At 40.8% G+C, this 21,067-nt stretch overlaps 1 protein-coding gene across 1 annotated transcript in view; it reads left to right on the plus strand.

Moving 5' to 3' along the window:
* LOC145390617 (ecdysteroid-regulated 16 kDa protein-like) overlaps positions 1 to 21,067 on the plus strand; it is a 102,130-nt gene that overhangs the window by 24,718 nt on the left and 56,345 nt on the right. Inside the window, exon 2 of the mRNA XM_080265415.1 lies at positions 10,136 to 10,252. Coding sequence (XP_080121541.1) covers positions 10,136 to 10,252 — 117 coding nt within the window. The remainder of the gene's footprint in view (positions 1 to 10,135; positions 10,253 to 21,067) is intronic.

Raw genomic sequence — 21,067 nt, forward strand, 5'->3', positions numbered from 1 at the left:
TACTTCGAAGGCGACAGTGAGAACTAGGGGGTAAAGTAACTTATTTTCCTACAATATTCAAATTACTGGAAATTTTGGATAGCACCTCATATTTCTTACCTGTCATTTATATGGTCTGTAGTTTATAATTTTGGTTTTGCAGATATTTTACTATTCAGAATTTTTTTGTAAATTTATATTAGTCTAATCTCATTTTATTCTTTTCCTACATTGCAAATTCTGTTGCATGACATTGTTAGGTATGCAGATTATTGTGTTAAGACCTATTGTATTTTGTCAAATTTGTTCTTTCTTTCTTTCAAAGACTTCAGTTTGGTGCCATTCTTGTATTTCTTCACCAGTTCACTTCAAACCTGGTACCACCATCATTCCTTGGACAGATACCCCCAGACAATTTTTTCATTTCTTTTTTAAACCTTGAGAGATTCACAAGATTAAATATCAGACCATACATACAGTACAAATTTGGGGATCCAGTCATTATGCCAGTGTACACCAAAAATATCAGCTTACTTTGGCAGTGTGGAGACCATCCTGCATTCCCTTGAAAATGTTAACAATCTATAATTCAGCATTAAATTCCAGCTATCATTATTGACTCCATTGAGATTAGGCCTACTTTGTAATACAGTATCAACTTGGAGTTACCTGCAAGAATCATTATTTTTTTATGGGTCTTAAGCTACATGGATCCTTTATAAACATATTGAAATAGCTCTCAGTTTCTGTTTGTTCACTCATTTATAAAGGCTACAACATGATTTTGCATGTCTGCCTTAGTTTGGCAGGTCTCCATGCTTCTCAACTTTTAGCATCCCCTAAGTTTAGTCCCGTATCAATTAGGTCACATTGTGTGACCTTGTCCAAAGTCTTTCAATCTGCCTCCCACAGCTCCCCTCAATGTTGATATATCTTGCCTTTTGCACCCAGTTGTCTTCCCTCCTCACCAAATGTCCAAACCATCTGTCTACCTCATCACATCACTAATACATACTAAGTCCCATCCTTTCTCTCAACAATACATTCACAGTTGTAATTCCTCAGACCTGTTATTCAAGGATTCACTAATAGTTCTCATATCTCTCTATCTTTTAGTCTGTAAATATCTTCCACCTTCACTGACCAAGTTTCACTATTGTACAGCATTATATCCTTAACACATGACTGTATACAAGGGCTCCTTAGCACAGATGGAGAGGCAACAGCTCCTAAGCATCCTCCAACCACTCCTTACAAACTAGCTCCAGTCTCACCCTAGCATATTCATGTTCATAACAAGTACCAAAGATCAGAATTTTCTGGCTTTCCTTTACATACTGCACACTCAAAATCAACTCTAATACCATTACATCTCATATACCCCCACTTACTGCAGATACTGCACAAATTTGAGTTACAGTAGATCCGCACTACAAAGGACTAATTTGGGTAAGCTTGATCCGATAATCGGTTATACATTACTGTATGTGTAATTTTTCCCTCCTAAGGTGGGACTTAAGCACATGCATGATGATGAGTACAGGAGTGTATTTTAGTACTATAAAGGAAAACTGCACCTATTTTGCATTAACTTGTCTCATAAGTTTGCCCTTTTACAGCTTATTTCACATCTATGTCATGGCACTGCTTCATGACTAGAACAATATATATTACTATAGTCTGTTATTGCAACTCAGGAATCACAATGAGACTCGGTTGGAGTAAAAAGGGTTGGAAGCATATGTATTGTGACCCTTTGTGTCCCATTTAATAGACATTCTTCATTACAGTATAGCTGACTGAAATCGGTGACCGTAATGGTGGTTAACTTTTTTTTTTTTTTTTTTTTTTTTTTCCCCCCCCCAACATGATGAATAGAGAAAGGAAAAACAAATACAGTAAAAAGAAAGTACTCCATACACCAAATTACAGGTGTCATCCATTCATCCATCCAGACGCCATGTATCCCAAACGGGGTGGTCAAGGGCTTAGAGTTAATTGTTTTACAGGGAGGGGCACTAATCCTCCACCAACCCCACTTGACACGTAGGGATGCCAACAGCATCTGGTGTTCCCAGGCGGTCACCCATCCAAGTACTAACCAGACCCAACGTTGCTTATGATAATTATAATTATAGCAGTGGTGATAGTTCTTCGACTTTTCTGTTTCTGTCCTTGATTTTTCGATCCTGCTGCATCCTCCAGAGGAGAAAAAAGATAGTGGTCATGGTGATGATGTTGATGATGATAGGTCTTGGGTCACTCCATCATGAGAAACGTTACATTCAGAGACAAGTTACTGATCTACTCTCACTTGTATTTTCTTATGTAGGCAATATAAATAAATGCCATTTGCAAGGTTTACTACCAACACCTCACACTACATTATGCCATAATCAGATTATTCATATGTTTTTATTCTGATTTTATGTAGATTTTAAAAAGTGATGTGAGAAATGTTACCACGATGCTGCCCCACCTTTTACTTCGCATGAGTATTTTCAATAACTCTGTGATTTTACTGGTTCAGCCAAGAAGTGCTTTATCAGTAATATGTCAGTGTATGAGGATCCTAACGTTACCCAGCAAATTCTGTTTCTCCTAAGAATTTTGCTACTGTTAAGGAAAATGTGACCGTGAGACACGTAACAGGAAACATGAGAAACGTTACTTGTGCAAATTTTGTTTTTCATATAATGACAAAATCATCTCTTATGAAGGTTACAGTAATTGTAAGTATCACAAAACAATGTAAATCATGTATTAATGTGAAACACATGATAAATTAACCAAAACATGATTCTTGTAAAGCAGGGTTGGGGGTGATGCAGTGGAAAAGAACAATATAATTTTGAATATTATGAATTTAAATTACCTTATAACATGTAGGTAACCCTACAGCCAGTAATTGATGTGAAAGTTACTTAATAAGTTTACTTGTATATCACACCAGTGATATAAACAACACAAAAACTAAAGATAAACTACTTGCACATGGAAGATGGAAAATTCATCCTTTTAGACTAATTGATTGAGGAAGGAAAGTTCATCCCTTTGAATGTGTGTCATTCTTGACACATGAAGAGTTGGCAATACCTGCACAACCATATCCTCTGAGATCTCATCTCTGTCCGGGTTGTCAGGAAAATGAAAATGGCTATCACCCATTCTGTCAGTCTATCTATCTATCTATCTATCTATAGCCCGACCCCCTAATCCTGCAAAGGGTAGCCGCAGACAAAACGCCTCCAAGTCGCTCTGTCACCCATCATTTGACTACCCTCCCCCCTCATATACCTCTCAACTCCATCCCTCCACCTCATCCTCGGTCTACCCCTCCCTCTCCCTCCCTCCACCTCACCTACATACACCCTCTTAGTCAGTCTTTCATTCTCCATTCTCTTCACATGTCCAAACCACCTCAGTGTATATCTCCTAATCTTCTCAACCACATCCACATCCACCCCACAACTTTCCTTCACTTCTTCATTCGTCAGCCTGTCCCTCCACATTACTCCACATGCTCCTCTCAAGTAACTCATTTATACTGCTCTCACTCTTGACTTGTTCCCCTCTTGCAAGGTCCACCTCTCGCTTCCATACGTCAGGGTAGGGATCACAATACTATCATGCAGTGACTTCTTAACTTCCATACTCACCTCCCTATTTCTCATCACTGCTTTCAGTGTACCAACAACCTTCCTTCCCTGCTGTACCCTTTCACATACTTCATCCCCCAAAGTTCCATCCTTACTCATCACACTACCCAAGTACTTGAATGCACTCACATTCTCCATATCCTCACCATCCAACCTCACTCCACACTCTGTGACTTCATTCCTCTCAAACACCATAACTTTACTTTTGTTTACATTAACTTTCAGATTCCTCCTCCTACACACTGTCCCAAATTCATTCACCAAACCTTGCAACTCCCATTCATCTTCACTCAACAATACTGTATCATCAGCAAACAGCAACACCGGAATCTTCCAAATCTCACCCTCATTCATTAGAGCCACCCCCACATCCACTGCCCTACCTTGCACCTCCTTTACAACCCCATCCATGTATATATTAAACAGCCATGGAGACATCACACAACCCTGTTTCAGTCCCACATTGAGATCAAAGAACTCACTCAGCTTACCATCCACTCACACCGTAGCCCTACCTCCCTCATACATACTCTTCACAGCACTAAACAATTTCCCCTCCACTCCATATATTCTCAATACCTTCCACATACCTTACCTATTTATTCTGTCATAAGCTTTCTCCAAGTCCATGAAGGCAGTATACACTTTCCTTCCCTTCTCTAGATACTTCTCCACTAAACATCTTAGAACAAATATCTGATCTACACACCCTTTTCCCTTCCTAAATCCCCCTCGTTCTTCTCCAACTAGTTCCTCTATCATATGCCTAACCCTATCAATGAGTATTCTACCATATATTTTACCAGTCACACTAAGAAGGCAAATACCCTTATGGTTACCACATACTTCTTTCTCCCCTTTTCCTTTGTATAAAGGAACAGTTATACCTGATTTCCAGTCCTCTGGAACCCTTCCCTCTTCCCAAGCCAATCTACACAACTTCCATATCCACTCCACAACAATCTCACCCCCATACCTCAGCATTTCACCACACACTCCATCAATTCCTGGGGCCTTTCCCAACTTAATCTTCTTCATCGCTTCCACTACTTCCGCCCTACTGATCTCTTCCTCCCTCCTCTCATCTCTTCCTCCCTCCTCTCATCTCTTCTTCTCCCAGCCATTCTCCAACCACTTATACTCGCACTACTCTCACTCTCTACATTCAACAAATCCTCAAAGTGCTCCTTCCATCTCCTCAATTTCTCGCTCTTCTCCACCAGCAATCTATTATTCCTATCTTTCACTCCCCTATTATTTCCCCTTTCACACTGCCTTACTTTCTTTACCTCCTTCCAAAACAATTTCTTACTCTCCCTCCATTTCACACTCAGATTCCTCCCAAACTCTTCATCCACTTTCTTCATACTCTCCTTCACCAGTCTCTTAACCTCCCTTCTCCTGCTCACATACTGTGTACCTCTCTCTTCTCTCTCTCTTCTTCTCCCCTACCTCTACTCGCTAACCATTCACTATATGCCTTCTTCTTTTGTTCCACAGCTCGTTTCACCTCATCATTCCACCATGCTGTCCCTTGCACACCCTTGCATCTCCTCCTCACTCCACAAACCGCCTCACACTCTGCGCCTATCTCTTCCGTGAATATCTTACATACGTCTTCCACCCCTTCCATCTGCTCTAGCTCATACCTTCCCAATCTTTCTTCCACTATGCTCTTATACTCTGTCATTTTCTCATTATCTTGCAATTTCACTCCTCTCACAGGAGCTGCGTCCTCCTGTCTTCCCCTTCGCCTCCTTAACCACTTTCTTTGCAGCTCTACCTTGGCCATCACTAAGTGATGGTCCAAAACCCCATTCCCCCACCCTCTCCACACTCTTGCATCCAACACTTGTCTTCTCATTCGCTCATCCACACACACGTAGTCTATCATTGCTTTTCGTTCAACAAGTTCACCATCCATCCTCCTCATTACTCTCCATGTATACCGGTGGATCATCTTATGACGAATGTAGGTGTTGGCTATTGGCAACCCCTTACAAGCACAGATGTCCACCAAAGCACTACCATTCCCATCTACTTCAGCTAGCACACCCCACTGACCAACCACTCCATCCACTCGTACATTCCCAACTTTGCCATTCATGTCTCCAATCAACAGCACTCTCTCGCTCCTCTCAAACTTGTCCATACATGCTTCTACTCTCGCCCAAATCTCATCTTTTACTCTTGCCACTCGATCCTCTGATGGGGCATACACACATACAATCGCCCACGCTTGTATACCTACTTTCATCCTCACCCATACAATCCTTGCACCCACTGTTCCATACCCTCTTATATTCTCCTTCCACTTCTTGCTTATCATCAGACATACTCCCTCTCATTCTCATTAACTCCCACACATATACCTAAACCATATTCCCATTCTTTCACCCTTTCACTTTTTCCATTTAGTTTCAGTCAATCCACATATATCCACTTTTACATCCTCAAGCACCTGAATAATCTCTCTCTCTTTCACTTCATCATTCACTCCTCTCACATTACATATTCCCACCCTAAGAATGTCCTTTGTCCGTTCCTTAGTCATCAACGTATGGTCCATCCGGGTCCAAGGCGCTTTATTCGCTTTTTTAGTTAGTTCTTTTTACGGGGTGGGGCACTACCCCACCACCAACCCTTTTAGTCGCCTCGTATGACAAGCAGGGTTACTGGGGGAGTATTCTTGAAACCTCCCTACCCCCAGTGCCTCTCTTAAATAATTAACTTTGAACATGCATGGCTCCGGAACTGATTCTACCACTGCAATATAATGCTTCGACAACTTCTTGGTAGTGTAATGAACTAGTACATAGTTATCTGGGGATGGTTTTTGTGTTGCCTCAATATCAGTAATACTCTGTGACTCAGTTTGGGACATGAATGACTCTGACATTTCTCCAAGAGATGGTGTACTTTCTCTATCACTGCTAGTCCTGGAGTCAGATTGTGGGTCATAGCCAGTTTCCTGAAGATAGCACTGCTTAAAAGGTGATTGGTCTGCAGTCAAATGATACAATGCCACATTATAGTGGCCAAGAGGTTTTACTGACCTGCACTGCTGAATGGATTTTGCTGCCTTACAGTTTTTCCAGATCTCTACATACTTTGACTTCTCATTGTTTATGTATTCAGTAGACACATACATTAGTTCAGTTTTATCTGTTATTTGTTCAGCCTCATCATAAAATTCTACAGCAGACCTTACTGTACAACAGCCTTGCAAAACTCGCCTGTAGATATTCCATTTTAGTGAAGCCCCAATCCCATCATGAGGGCCCTTGCCATGATAACTTTCTTGAAAGTTCCATTCAGCAGTGCAGTTGTGGAGGTCTTTGTAAAAGGTTAGAGCTGCCATAGAATACCTGCTCTTGAAGAGGGCTGCTGCTTCATCAGTCCACAATGATACATGTGTAAAATGAATACCAGCAGAATTCAAATAATCAAAAATAGCACTATTAAACACCTGAACTTCAATGTAGAGTGTGAGGCTGTATTTGAAATAACTGCTAATGGCTTTGTAGCAATCTCTTCATCTTTGACATAATGAACATCCGCAGTGTAAAGAGTCATAGATGACCCAGTGGTTGGAGTCATTGGAGACATGATGGTAAAGCATGCTCACCAGGTACTGGGCAAAATAAATTTACTGTCTGGAAAGAATAAAAACTTAAAAGTAAAACGAAATTACACACACAGGGGTTTTATCATCGGACTTCAGTGCAGCTACTTTAATTTTTTGTTCAAAGGTGTGCGTGAGAAACATTACATCATTTTCCGGTAACGTTCCTCACAGTGGGCATTTAACGTGTGTGGTGGACCATATGCCTTACCAGGGTTTGTTTCAAAGTATCCCAACGTTACATTATTTAGGCCTTGGGATCCCTATTTATTATATAAAGTTATATTGGTATTCTCCAGTTTGTTAGCTGTGTATGGGAAAACGGGGGAAAAAACGTGAGGCACGTTACTCCTGAAATACAGTACAGTACCCTCGCGTCCAACACGGTAATATTGTCATGCATGGGTCACGTGTTGGACCAAAAACGTGTTGGACTAACAACAGAGCTTATGGGGAAAAATGAATTATGTCAGCAACCCTAGGAAAAGTCACCCTAAATACCTACCATATACCTATACATATATCGGTACTGCTGTAATTATAATAAATGGTACTGTGCTATGAATGATAACTAACCTTTTAGGATAGTGTTGGTGGGCTTGCTGGGAATGGAAGGTGGTATCCAAGGCTGTAGATAGTCCTACTGGGTCCCCGGAGGATGGCTGCTGGCGTCACTAGCGGGTAATGGCTGTTGCTCCTCCTCAGCCTCCCTCATAAATTCTTCGAAATCACACTCAGAATCACTATCTTCATCCACAGCCATGGAAGGTCCTGCTTCTGCCTGTCCTAGCACTCTGTAATTCTCGGCAAATGGCATGCTTCTCACGCTGTTGCCAGAGCCCCATCTCGTGACTGTGGAAAGTGATCGCTGTCGCTGACTCGGTAGAGAATAAGGAGAAGCAACTTTATTTATAAACTGGTACACACGCCAATGAGAAGGGTTTCAAAACGATTGATATTTATTCTAAAATATTAATATGTATTCAGTGTCAGGCTAAATGTTCAATGCTGTAGTACGATACATTCTCTGTCGAGTCGCCAGGGTTTTGGTCACACTGTTTTGCCCGTCGTATCCTCGGCAGGAATCCATCCAGATGAATTCCAAATGCCCATGGTATCGTCGGCAATTTTACCACGTTACCGTTCCGATTTACCATCGTATCCTCGGCAAACCTGGTATGAAGTGCCATGTGATAGCCTTCGGCTGCCAGGATCTTGTCTTGGTTTTTTATTATGATCCTCACGTTGGCTTCATTCATGTCCTAGGCCTTGGCAATGTCAACTTTCCTCTCCCCTTTCTTCTTCCTCTCGATGCTTTCTAGCTTGGTGGCCTGAGGGAGGTGCCGACACTTCTTGTGGTTCCCAGAAGGCTTCCTAGGCATTGTGAGAAGGGTAAAATGCAGTAACAAGGGCAGAAAATGCAGCAAGAAAAAAGCACCTTCCAATGCAATTATGCGACTGAGTGGCGCTGTGGCGAGAGAAATTTAAACAAAACATCATGTGACACCAGAAGCGTTTTTAATTGGGCGGCATCACGATCACGTCACGATAGCGGGCGGGGAAGGCTACTTGATCAGAAGTTTTCATTGGCTAATGATACATCATGGGAATGTCCAGTATGACCGTGTTGGACCGGGGGTGATCGTGCTAGAGTTGAACTCTGCGGATTTCGCCCACTTCTCGGAGCTCTGTGCGTGTTATGCTAACACACTCGTGTTGCAGTAATTAAATCATGTTAAATAATACTAATTATTTGCTCTCCGTGCTGGACCTGAATCGTGCTGGACTAACGCGTGTTGGACGCGAGGGTACTGTACTTACATTTAAAGGTCAAGCTACATACTGACCACAACATATATGTAAACAACTGTAGTGTCAGTCACAACTCAAACAGATGCATTTTCAATAAAACACAATGTTAGCATTCCAAACAGTAACATACTCTGGTCAGTGATGCAATGAAAATTGCTAAATTCAGCATTGATTTTTCTTCAGTGACATAATAGGACAGTTTTTTATGCAGCTGCCATAGTTGACAGTTTAGGCTCTTTTTCTCTTCAGATTCATATAATTCAATGATTAAGCTTTAAAATGATGTATAATGTATATACTTTTAAGCAGTTCTGATTTTGACACAAAAGGTTGACATCTTCGTGAAATGACCCTCTTTTGCTTTTGTACTTTCTCTATACTTTACTGGTAACTGCTTTGTGCATCATACCTTGCACCATCCTTAGGTGGGGAAAAAGAAAACTCATGATGATGATGAAGTAAATGAAAGAATGCATTAAAACAGACTGGCGTATCTGAAGGCCATTTTGATAAAGCTAATGAATTGGAATGACATTATTAAAACATGCTAGATGGTGCATGAGGAATTAAATGTGGTGCCATAGAAAATGACTGAGGCAGAAGAAAAATAGTGATATGAAGAAGAGGCTGAGGAATATGAAGGCAGCAGGTGATTAGGTGTATGTAGTGGTATAATGTGGAGAGTGGAATTTAATGTTTGTGGTAAAATTGTAAGCTTAGTTAAGTAGAGTTTTACCAGTAGAGTGCAAAAAGGCTGTTACTGTACTTCTGAACATAAGTAAAGGGTACTTTAGTGAGTGCAGAAGTTGTATAGAAATACTCTGAGTCAGAGAGATGTAATGGATGAATAGAAATATGAAGGCAAATATCAGAATGTAAGAATGAACAATAATGCTATAGGAAAATTATATTAAACTTAATGTTACGTGGTTTTCTCAAGCTGGATCTTCCCCAGTAGTCTGATAAAGCAACTGAAGTGAGATGCAGACCACAATAGCACACTTAAGTTATACCATATAGCATATGCAGGATGATGAAATTGTATTTAATATTTTCACAGGTGGAACAGCCACTGTGGATGTGAACAAGGTAAATGTCACAGCATGTACAAGCAAAACTGATCGTTGTATCTTCAAGAAACACACCAATGTCGGCATTACCCTGCCCTTTACACCTGGTAAGTACCAATACTTTATCGTGTGTGTGTGTGTGTGTGTGTGTGTGTGTGTGTGTGTGTGTGTGTGTGTGTGTGTGCATACAGTACTACTGTATACTGGGGAAAATTGGATTTATAGGTAGCAATTGAGCTTTGAGAAGTACATGCATACATAAATGTCATCTAATCCTGTGTTGCCCCATGAGTAGCGTATGAGCCCGGTACTAGGCGAGTTGGTTGACATTTAAGATGAGAGTGACCAGCCTCACTCATCCGTGAGTGGCATTATGTGAGTAACAAACCCCAACCACCCCTTCGTAATATTGCAAATTGTACAGTATATATATACTGTGGAAGTAGTTGGTGGTGGTGACTGTCATCCACTCACTTCTTGTAGCGCTGCCTACTTCGTCCTTCACCTGTACCATCATTTTTCCGTCTTCCCTCCTTTCTTCCTATTTCTCCCCCAATTTCTCTCATCTTTTGTCATTTTTTATTACTTCCTTATTTATATCATGTGACATTACATAGAGTGACAAGCCAAATGGTTTCCTGTAAGCCAGGAAACCATTTACAACACAGGTTGGTGGTTATATAACAAACCCATATGTGTTCCCTACATGTCAACAAGTGGGTTGGCAGAAGGTTAGTGCCCGCCCCCCTCCCTGTAAAACAGCTGTCTTTAAGACAACACCCCTTACAGGATTTATGGCATCAGGCTATAGGCTAGATAGATAGATAGTATACTGTACTGTGGACATAGAAAAAAAGAATATCAGGTAAGCAGTTTATAATGGACTTCCCGTATTAAGATCCTCATTGCGGCCCTTTATCTGCCTGGTGGAATGCAGTACAGCACTCGTTTCTCATAGATTTTCCCCATCCTGAGTTAGCCTCTTCGCTAGAGAGCTGGCACAGAACATAGCAAGGTGGAGGAGTTCAGTCAGGCGAACACCTACGACCAATGCTTAATGGAAAGCAGGCATAAAACCAGAACTGATGATACGACTTAAGTGAATTTATTTATTTGTAGCCAGATGCTTTAATCCTGGAAGAGGTGGTAACAAACAGTGTCTTCATGTCATTCTGTCCTCTGTCATCAGATTTCCCTCTTCAAGTCACACACCTCTTCCTGACATACCTCTCCATCCCATCTATCCATCCATCACATCTTTGGTCTCCCTCTTCATATTCCCCTTCTCCCCTCCTCCCCCAAGCTCACTTGCATACACTCTCCTAGGAAATCTATCCATTCTCCCCACATGATCAGACCATCTCAGACTTTTATTGCCTTACATTACATTCGTGTAAACACCTACTTTTCATATTATTCTTGCTACCATGATATTAATTTATCCATCTTTGACTACAATGCACAGCATATCTCGTAGAGTAAATTCAGTGCTTAATACCGATAACAAGTCTTTATCAAATGATTAGATGGAAAGGGTTAAGGCAAATTTTGTCAGACAGTTCTAATATTTGCATAGCATTTTCAGTCATGAGATACATTTTGACATAAACTGTACTGTTTCATTTTTCATTTAGATTCAGCTACAAAGGCTCCTGCATACTTACATGCATCAGCCTTGTCACTTAACTACTCTTCATGCTGCTTGATTTCTATCAGCCTCTCTTCAGTCCCTAATCCCTTAGGTTATACTGTATAACCTCATCCCAAGTCTTTTTCGGTCTACCTGTCACAACTCTACCCTCACTGCACATACCTATCACCCTATGCACCCAGTTGTACATCATAATTTTAAATAGTTGTTAGAATGCCCTGGTTGGATTGGTGGCCCTGTATAGGTTTGGTGCCCAAGAGGTGGTTGAGATTTTTTGGTCACAGAATGCCTTAACCCTAGAATGCTAATTCGAATTTGGAAACGTTACTGCTAACCGTGGGAGAATTTTACCCAGTTTTAAGAAAATAATGAAAAATACTTACACCCAACTTTTATTGAATCCAAAAACACAGTATGAAAACACAACTCCCACACTTTCTTTACAAGCAAAAAAGAATACACAGTATCAAAAATAAAGTTACATGTGATTTTATAAAAAAAGAAAAAAAAAAAAAGGACCATTATTTTACCTTCAGATCTATAACAGTAAATATTGCCTTGAAGGGCATTAGCTCTGGTCAGGATTATTATTGGTCCCTGGAGAACCAAGCTGGGTGTGTCACTCCTCTTACAAATCACTCTGGCCTGGATTATTTCGCTGCCAGAAGAGAAGTGTCATGGGAAAAAAATATTGCATGCACTGCTAATGTTGGGTAAAATTCGCTTCATCCGCAAGTATGAGGGGAAATATGGGAGAGAGAAAAGGCACACTACCTGTCACGGCAAGACTCTAGGATGAACTAAGCACTTATGGAAGGGCAGCTGCATACCCTTCCATATCACGCGGTAAATACGGAAGAGATAAGACTATCTATCTATCTATTGCCAGACGCCTCAATCCTGTTTGGGGTGGCCACAAACAAATCGCCTCCAACTCACCCTGTCCCCCGCCATTTCACTGCCCTGCTCCCAACTCACACCCCCCTCTCTCATATACCTCTCCACCCCATAAGACGCTGTGAGAAATTTACCCGACGTTAACATTCTAGGGGGTGGTTGAGATTTTTTAGTCATAGAATGCCTTAAAGGGAACTAGTCTGGTCATCTACCCATCCATTTGACTACAGTATCCTAGCCTTGAGTCCCTTCATCTCAGAATGGTGATATGAAATTGCCATTTATTCTGTACTGATTAGCTGACTTGGTTCATTGTTAGCCCTAGCAATTTGGTGACACATTTATAATTATTCTTATCTCCAGATAATTACAGTATATTTAGTGTTGAAATGACTTTTCAAACAGGAAAGGTTAGATGCAGCCTTCATAAACCCCTTTAATTAATTGGATGCTCTTTTTGTTTGGGAGTAGCAAGAATAGATTGAATCACAGTAGTCCCTCAATTGTCCAATGTAATAGAGCCAAAGGCATGTCCGGGTCGTGGCAATGTCTGGATAATGAACAATATCTCCCTCCCACCCTACTATACCCAGACCCTACCTATACCCAATCTCCAACCTAGACCTAACCTATTTTTACAGTACTGTACCTCAGCTTACTTTGGCAGTGTTTTCCAGTCATTCAGACACACAGTAAAAGTCCTCTCATTCAGTCTATGGTCTTATGGTATTTCTGGTCTTTCGGCGGTTTTCATAAATGGTCCCATTATGAAAGTTCTCTGGTCTTCTGGCACGTATGCTGAGCCCATTGGCCAATTTAGCGTTGCTGGCGCTAGATCTAGCACTTTTCATAATAATTTAGCATTTTTCATAGTTTAGCACCAATAAATATTGGATTTTCTTCTGTATCAAGTGCGGTTTGAAGTCCAACTTAGCGTGAAAGTTCAAACAGTTCACCTATAGCTTAGTGCATTTTAAAGTTGAGCTTAGCGCTTTAGAAGATTTCTGCACGCCAACACTGCATGGGCTGTTGGCAGTCATGACATGTGAGTGTCTGGCTTTGTGAGTGGGACCTTTAGAAAGTTTGGAAACTTTGTTGTGCTATTTTACGGTCACCCCCTCATTCACGTGTTGTGTTATAACATCTACCAGTAGAAAGCTTCCTGGTGTTGTAAAAAAATGTACTTATAAGGTGCTGACCATCATCATCATCATCTGGACCTCCTTTCCCACCCAAGGGCAGGGTGAGGAGTAGCAATGTCCAGACAGCACAAACTTGCGCAATCCAAATAGGCCACACTCCCATTCACTCATCATTCAAGCCCCAGGAATCCTGGCTGTACCAGATACGCCAAAAAAACATTCACCACATTCTGCAGCTTCACACAAACGTATCCGGTTGAGTCAATCCGGACACTGCCATGCTCACAAAGGGTGCCAAAATCCCAGATCATGCATTTTTCCTCACAACATTCATCCAGCCAGCTCGATCTCTTGTCAGTTCCCTAGCCTCACCAACTTCCAAATCTCTCTTCCTCAAACACTCATCCACCATATCTTTCCACCTTCTCCTTGGCCTACCTTGCCTCCTGCCTCTTCAAACATGCTCAGGTAAACCTTTTTCACAGCTCTATTATCCATTCTTCCCACATGACCATACCATCTCAGGACACTCTCTTCGATTCTGGTGTCCACTGTCTTCCTCACTCCACACCTTTCACGAATCACACTATTTTGTATCCTGTCAACCCTCAGTACTCCACATACATTCATCAGCAGTCCCATCTCCACTGCTCTTACTCTTGACTTTTCATTTTCATTCCACACCATAGTCTTACACCCATATGTTAGAGTTCACACTAACACTCCCTCATGTAAGCCTCGTGCAGCTGAAACACTCAAACTTCTGTTTCTTATCAGGGCCTTCATTGCACCAGCTACTTTTCTTCCTTGTGTCACTCTACTTTCAACATCTTTTGCACATTTTCCTCTCTTTTCTATCACTGTACCCAAGTATTTGAACTCTCTCACCAATTCCAGTCTCTCTCCATTCACTGTGACATCACACTGGGAGTCACCTTCTCTCTCAATAACCATCACTTTACTCTTCTCTTCATTTACTCTCAAGGCACGACGCCCACAGACATCGGCAAAACTCTGCACTAGCCTACCAAGCTCATGTCCGATACTTGCAAGCAGTACTGCATCATCACCGTACAACAAATTTGAGATATTCCACCCATCACCATTCATTACCAACGCCATCCCTCTCTCTATTACTCGTGTTTTGACTTCTCTCATCATCCCATCCATATATATATATATATATATATATATATATATTGAACACCCATGGGGACAGCACACAACCTTGTCGCACGCCCACACCGATTGTGAACCATTCACTTAGATGCCCATTAACCCTTACACATGCTTCACTACCATCATAAAAACTCTTGACAGCACCTAACAGCTTACCATCTACACCATACATGCTCAAAACTTTCCACAATCCCTCTCTGTCTACTTTGTCGTACACTTTTTCCAGATCCATGAATACCATAAACACCTTATGGTCCTTCCCACAAGCCTTCTTTGCCATCTGTCTCACTGCAAATACTTGATCCACACATCCTTTGCCACTCCTAAAGCCACCCTGTTCATCACTCATTAGGACTTCTGATATTTCTCTTACATTCTCTGTAATAATTCTTCCATATACCTTCCCTACCACACTCAATAAACTTATGCCACGATAACTCTTGCACTCACTTCGCTCACCTTTATTTTTGTACAGGGGTACAGTCACAGCCTTTATCCACTCTGCAGGCAAGTTTCACTCATCCATGCCTTCTTACATATCTCCAACAAGCACTTCATTCCACTCTTTCCACTACACTGAAGCATCTCTGCATACACCTCATCAACCCCTGCTGCTTTCCCATTTTTCAGCCATTTCACAGCGCTCTTCGCCTGTGTGAGTGTCACGTCTCCTGGCACTGCATTCCTTCTCTGCACACCCCCAAAACCAATCATGTTTACAGCCGCTCTGCTCTCTCTGTTCCATTCATCAGGCTTTCAAAATATTCTTTCCATCCGGTCCTTACTTCATCTCCATGGGTTAGTGTTGACTATCACCTTGAAAAAATTGGAGGTGGGTGTTCCTAGGAAAAAGCTAATGGAAGATTTTGGTGTGAGCTTTTTCACTGTATACGACCATAAGAAACAGAAGGCTGATTTAGTGCTTAGGGTAAAACAATAATACTGTATTTACTAGACACTAATTGCATTGGGGTGACCGACCATGACTGATAGAAACTTTGGCAGGTTTTCTTGGTCATCCGGCAGTTTCTGCTCTTTTGGCACCTGCTTGGTCCAGACGATGCCGAATGAGAGGACTTTTACTTTATTTAGACATCAAAACACATAGGAATATAAAAAAAATAATTTTTAACCAAGAAAACCATGGAAAAAAACATTGAAAACCAAAAAACTCTTTAGGTATACACTGCTGTATGTACAATACCCCTCCTAATTTTGGCATTACAGTATTTTCAGGTCATTCTGCCATATTTAGACATCAAAACACAGGAATATCCAAAATAATTTTAAACACCAAGAAAACCATGCACAAAAAAAAACAAAAACAAAAAACACCCTACCTATACACTCCTGTATGTACTGTACAGTACCCGTCCTAATGTTGGCAGTGTTTTCTGGTCATTCTTCCATAATTAGCCATCAAAACACACACAGGAATAGCCAGAATAATTGTAAACACCAAGAAAACCATGAAAAAAAGAAAGAAAAACAAAAGATACCTTACCTATATACTACCGTTTGTACAGTACCACTCCTAATTTTGGCACTGTTTTCAGGTCAGTTTGCCATAATTAGACATCAAAACACACATAGGAATATCCAAAGTAATGCTAAACACCAAGAAAACCTTGCAAAAAAAATTATAAAACAACAAATGAAATAACTACCTACAGTTTAATCCCAGTTATCCAGTTACCAGGCAACTAGCCTTACAAAAAAACTTAAAAAACAACAAATGAAAAAACTACGTACAGTTTAATCACAGTTATCCAGTTACCAGGCAGCTAGAATTATTAGAGAAATGGGAAAATTTGCAGACCGGCAAGTACTGTATATAAATAATATAACTGTGGGCCACTTTAATTGGCCACCCCTGCACGGGTTAGTCACGTGAGACTGGGTGAAGTCAGGGGATGTGAAGTGAAGGCATTTCTGGTCAAGGTCGTTTTTTAGTTAAACTCTTATACTCCATCAGGCACGATCGTGGCTTACACGGCAGACTCCGTCATGCCACGCTCATTGCTGCCTTCAAATGTCCCGCACATGTGAGAATGGGAAGTTTGTTTTGGTTGAGGCTAGATATCACGCATCGAGGCTTATGATTGGCCCATTGTTCCCACTCTAAAGCTATCCAATCATGTCCCAGCTTTTATTATAAAGTCAAATGGAGAGTAGTATGTCCACCATCTTTGCTTGTGAGTGAGTGGAAATCAGATGCATGCTATATATTATCCTATGTAACAAATTTATAAGTGAAATAGCTAATATATGTATACGTCCACTGGTAAATGCGTATTTCATGCATAAGTTGTGATATATGACATTACATGACAGTGCTGTTTTGGGCTTTTATTGACGAAACTAAGTGAGCAGGGACGTGCTACGTGTGCCTCAAGTGAAATAAGGGATTTTGCCCAGAATGATACCCCAGCTGCCACAAGAGGCTCAGGGAATAACCTGTATGTCTTCTAGGAATATCCATAAACCTGTATGACTTCGAATACCAGTAAGTTTCATGTCTGTACACATATTACATGAGTTGTATTTTCTTTACATTTTTGGCCAGCAATATCGCTTTTTTTTTTTTTTTTTCCATGATCATTATTCCTACTTTCTGATTTTATCAGGGCAAAGAGCAGCTTCTAAGCTTTCAAATGATATATTGTTACCCCATACATTGTTTAGTATTTTGAGTGCATAAAAGAGCAAACAAAATAGACCAGTTTCAAAGTTCCCGCCCATTTTTTATGCACGAAATCTGACTTTGCCACAAAATTTAAACACGGAGTATGAGGATTCCCCTTTCCAGCCCTCCTCCCCCCCTTTACCTTCCTCTAGTCGCCCTACTTACACAAATCGCCAGTCAGCTTTCAGCCATCTGTTAGTAAATAGGCACTCTCTCTGTTGTGCTATCTTGTGTTGTCATGTTGTGATTAGTGATTTGTACTCTGAAGCCTAAAGTTCAAACTACTCTTAACACATTGTGGTCACCTTGAAATAAAAGCTGGACAAATGCAGCACTCTTGAAAATGGTGAATATTGTAAGATTCAGACCATAGAATTTAACCTAGGAAATTCCATGATTTATTAGATGAATTCCCATGGATCCAAGCTAATGTGTGTGTGTGTATGCGTGTGTGAGAAAGAGAGAGAGAAAAGCAAGATGAATAATTCCATTGAAAAAAGGTACTGTACATTGTACTCTTCATTGGCCAAAAATGTGTGGTACCAGTGCAGTTTTCTACCTAACCAACCGACTCTAATTACCCACAAGATTCCAGTATGTTGTACTTCACAAGTCCATTCTGTTAAGTATTATTCATTTTATTCATAAAAACATGGAAAAATAAGCTACAGAAATAAATCTTGAGCATTTATTGGTGAACTGATGACTTAGAAAGAAATGTTCTGCTGTAGAGTTAGCACGAGCTCACAACTCTCTTGCTCAGTTGTGTGTATGTGCCCTCACTGACCGCCATCACTCCACCCGTCACTCACCATCAGCTGTTTTGCAAATAATACAGTAAATATGTAGGAATTGCAAGTACAGTAATTTCATCATATAAAACATATGGTTCATTTATGGTTCATTTTTATTAGCCAGCGTTAATCTTTCCTGCCAATGCAAATGAATCCTAAAATTGTGTCATCTTGGAACGAATTTGCATTGTCATCAAATGTCTTCTAAGATGTCATCTTAGAATGCATTTGCATTGTCATCACATGTCTTCTAAGATGTCATCTTAGAATGCATTTGCATTGGCATCAAATGCATTTTAAGATGATACCATCTTTGAACGCATTTGCATTAGCATTGACATCAAATGAGTTCCAAGATTGTCATCTTACAATATATTTGCATTGTCATCAGATGTGTTCTAAGATGACGTCATCTTAAAACGCATTGGCATTGGCAGCAAATGCTTTTTAAAGTGATATCGTTTTATGACACATTTGGATTGTCATCAGATGTGTTCTCTTCTAAGATGGTCATCATAGATAGAATTCATTAGCATTGTCATCAAATGTGTTCTAAGATTATGTCATCATAGAACCCATTTGCAGTCATCAAATGCGTTCTAAGGTGATGTCATCTTAAAACGTATTTTCATTGTTATCAAATGTTATAAGTTGATGTCATATTAGAACACATTTACATAGGCATTGTCATTTAATGCATTCTAAGGTAATGTCATCTTAGAATGCATTTGCATTGTTATCAAATGTTTTAAGATGGTCGTATTAGAATGCATTTGCATTGGCATTGTCATCAAATGCATTCTATTTGCATTGGCGGAAAAGTTAAACTAACTGACAGAAATGAAGCATTTATTTTATTTGACAAAATTACTGTGATTGCAATTCCTTCATATTTATTGCATTTTCTGCAAAACAGCTGAGCGGCAAGTGAGGGGTGGAGTGACGGTGGTCAAGTGAGAATTAAATGGGTAGGCCACAGCACATGTACACAACTGTGAGCATGGGAGTCATGATAACTGTATTGTAGATCACCTCTTTCCAGATCATCTGTTCACCAATAAATGATTAAGATTTAGTACAGTACTGTAGTTTATTTTCTGTTTGATGAATGATATACTGTGTAATGAATATATAATATAAAAATAGACTTACCGTGTGGATGTGGATGTGATAGGAAGCGTTAGGAGGAACACACTGAGGTGGTTTGGCCATGTGGAGAGGATGGAGGGTGAGAGACTGATGAGGAGAGTGTATGTGAGTGAAGTGGTGAAGTGGATGGGGGGGGAGGGAGGGGAGGCTGAGGATGAGATGGAGTGGAGAGGTATATGAGAGAGGGGGGGGGTGAGTTGGGAGCAGGGCAGTGAAATGGCGGGGGACAGGGCGACGTAGAGGCGATTTGTTTGTTGCCACCCCGTACGGGATTAAGGCATCTGGCAATAGATAGATAGATAGATAGACTTACAGTGTGCATTTTGCACCACCACAAGACATCGCAACAAAGTGTGTTACATTGGTGGAGGGGTGTTTTAGGGCATTTCATTGGAAAATTGTTAGTGTGGCCCTAGATATGAATGGTACTGTATATGCTGCAATGATGTAGCCTATGTATGAGTATATAATATCAGATACCCAGGAAAAATCAGTAACTGGGTAGGTAAATTCCCCAAGCTTCTCGGTTAACTGGGATTGTACCATACCTTATATGTACAGTACCCCTCCAAATTTTGACAGTGTTTTGCAGTCATTCTGTCATACTGAGACATCAAAACGCACATAGGAATATCCATATTAATGCTAAACACCAAGAAAAAAAATGCGTACACAACAAAAATCCCCCCCAAAAAAATTGAAGATGGTTGAAAAAATCAGTTATCTTTGTGACACATGCAATAGCTGCTCCTGGGGCGCGCGCGCACACACACACACACACACACACACACACACACACACACAAAGCCCTATATGCCATTGGAAATCAGTTATATTGGTATAAGTGGTATACCGTCATCTTCACTAGTGTTAATACTTTAAAATAAGCTACTTAATACACAGAAAACTGGTGAGTAAAGTAACAAAACTGCAGTGAGTATGGTGTTCAAGAGTAAAACTTACCTTCATATAACTTCCCATCATCCTAGTGCAAAGTTTTCACCTTGCATGAGTTAAGTACATGTCTAAATGCAAACTTTCATAAGCTTTCTCATGGATTTTGCAGAATTTTGATATGGCCAATAGTATTTTAATAAATCAACAAAAACTTTAAAAAGTCATGGGTCAGTGTTTTCAGCGCGAATGAGGGGAGGGAGTGAGGGGTGAGCCGGGAGGCCTGGCTAGCAAGGCGGGGAGCATGAGAGAGTATGGAGGAAGGATGGGAATGGGAGAGAAGCAGGGCTGTGGGCAGGATTTTCACATTCTGTCACAAGGGAGATGGGCATGTTCACTAGACTTGTGACTTGCGATCTGTCTTACATGTGTGTTGGCCCTTGGGAAACACAACTCCCGGTGACTGGGCGACTTTGGACGTTTGGTGTACAGGTAGACGGGCGCTTTCATCTGACTTGTGGCTAGTGGTC

The sequence above is a fragment of the Coenobita brevimanus genome, chromosome 15 (assembly GCF_032717465.1).
Source record: "Coenobita brevimanus isolate Jiangsu-jjx chromosome 15, ASM3271746v2, whole genome shotgun sequence".
Classification (NCBI taxonomy): Eukaryota; Metazoa; Arthropoda; class Malacostraca; order Decapoda; family Coenobitidae; genus Coenobita; species Coenobita brevimanus.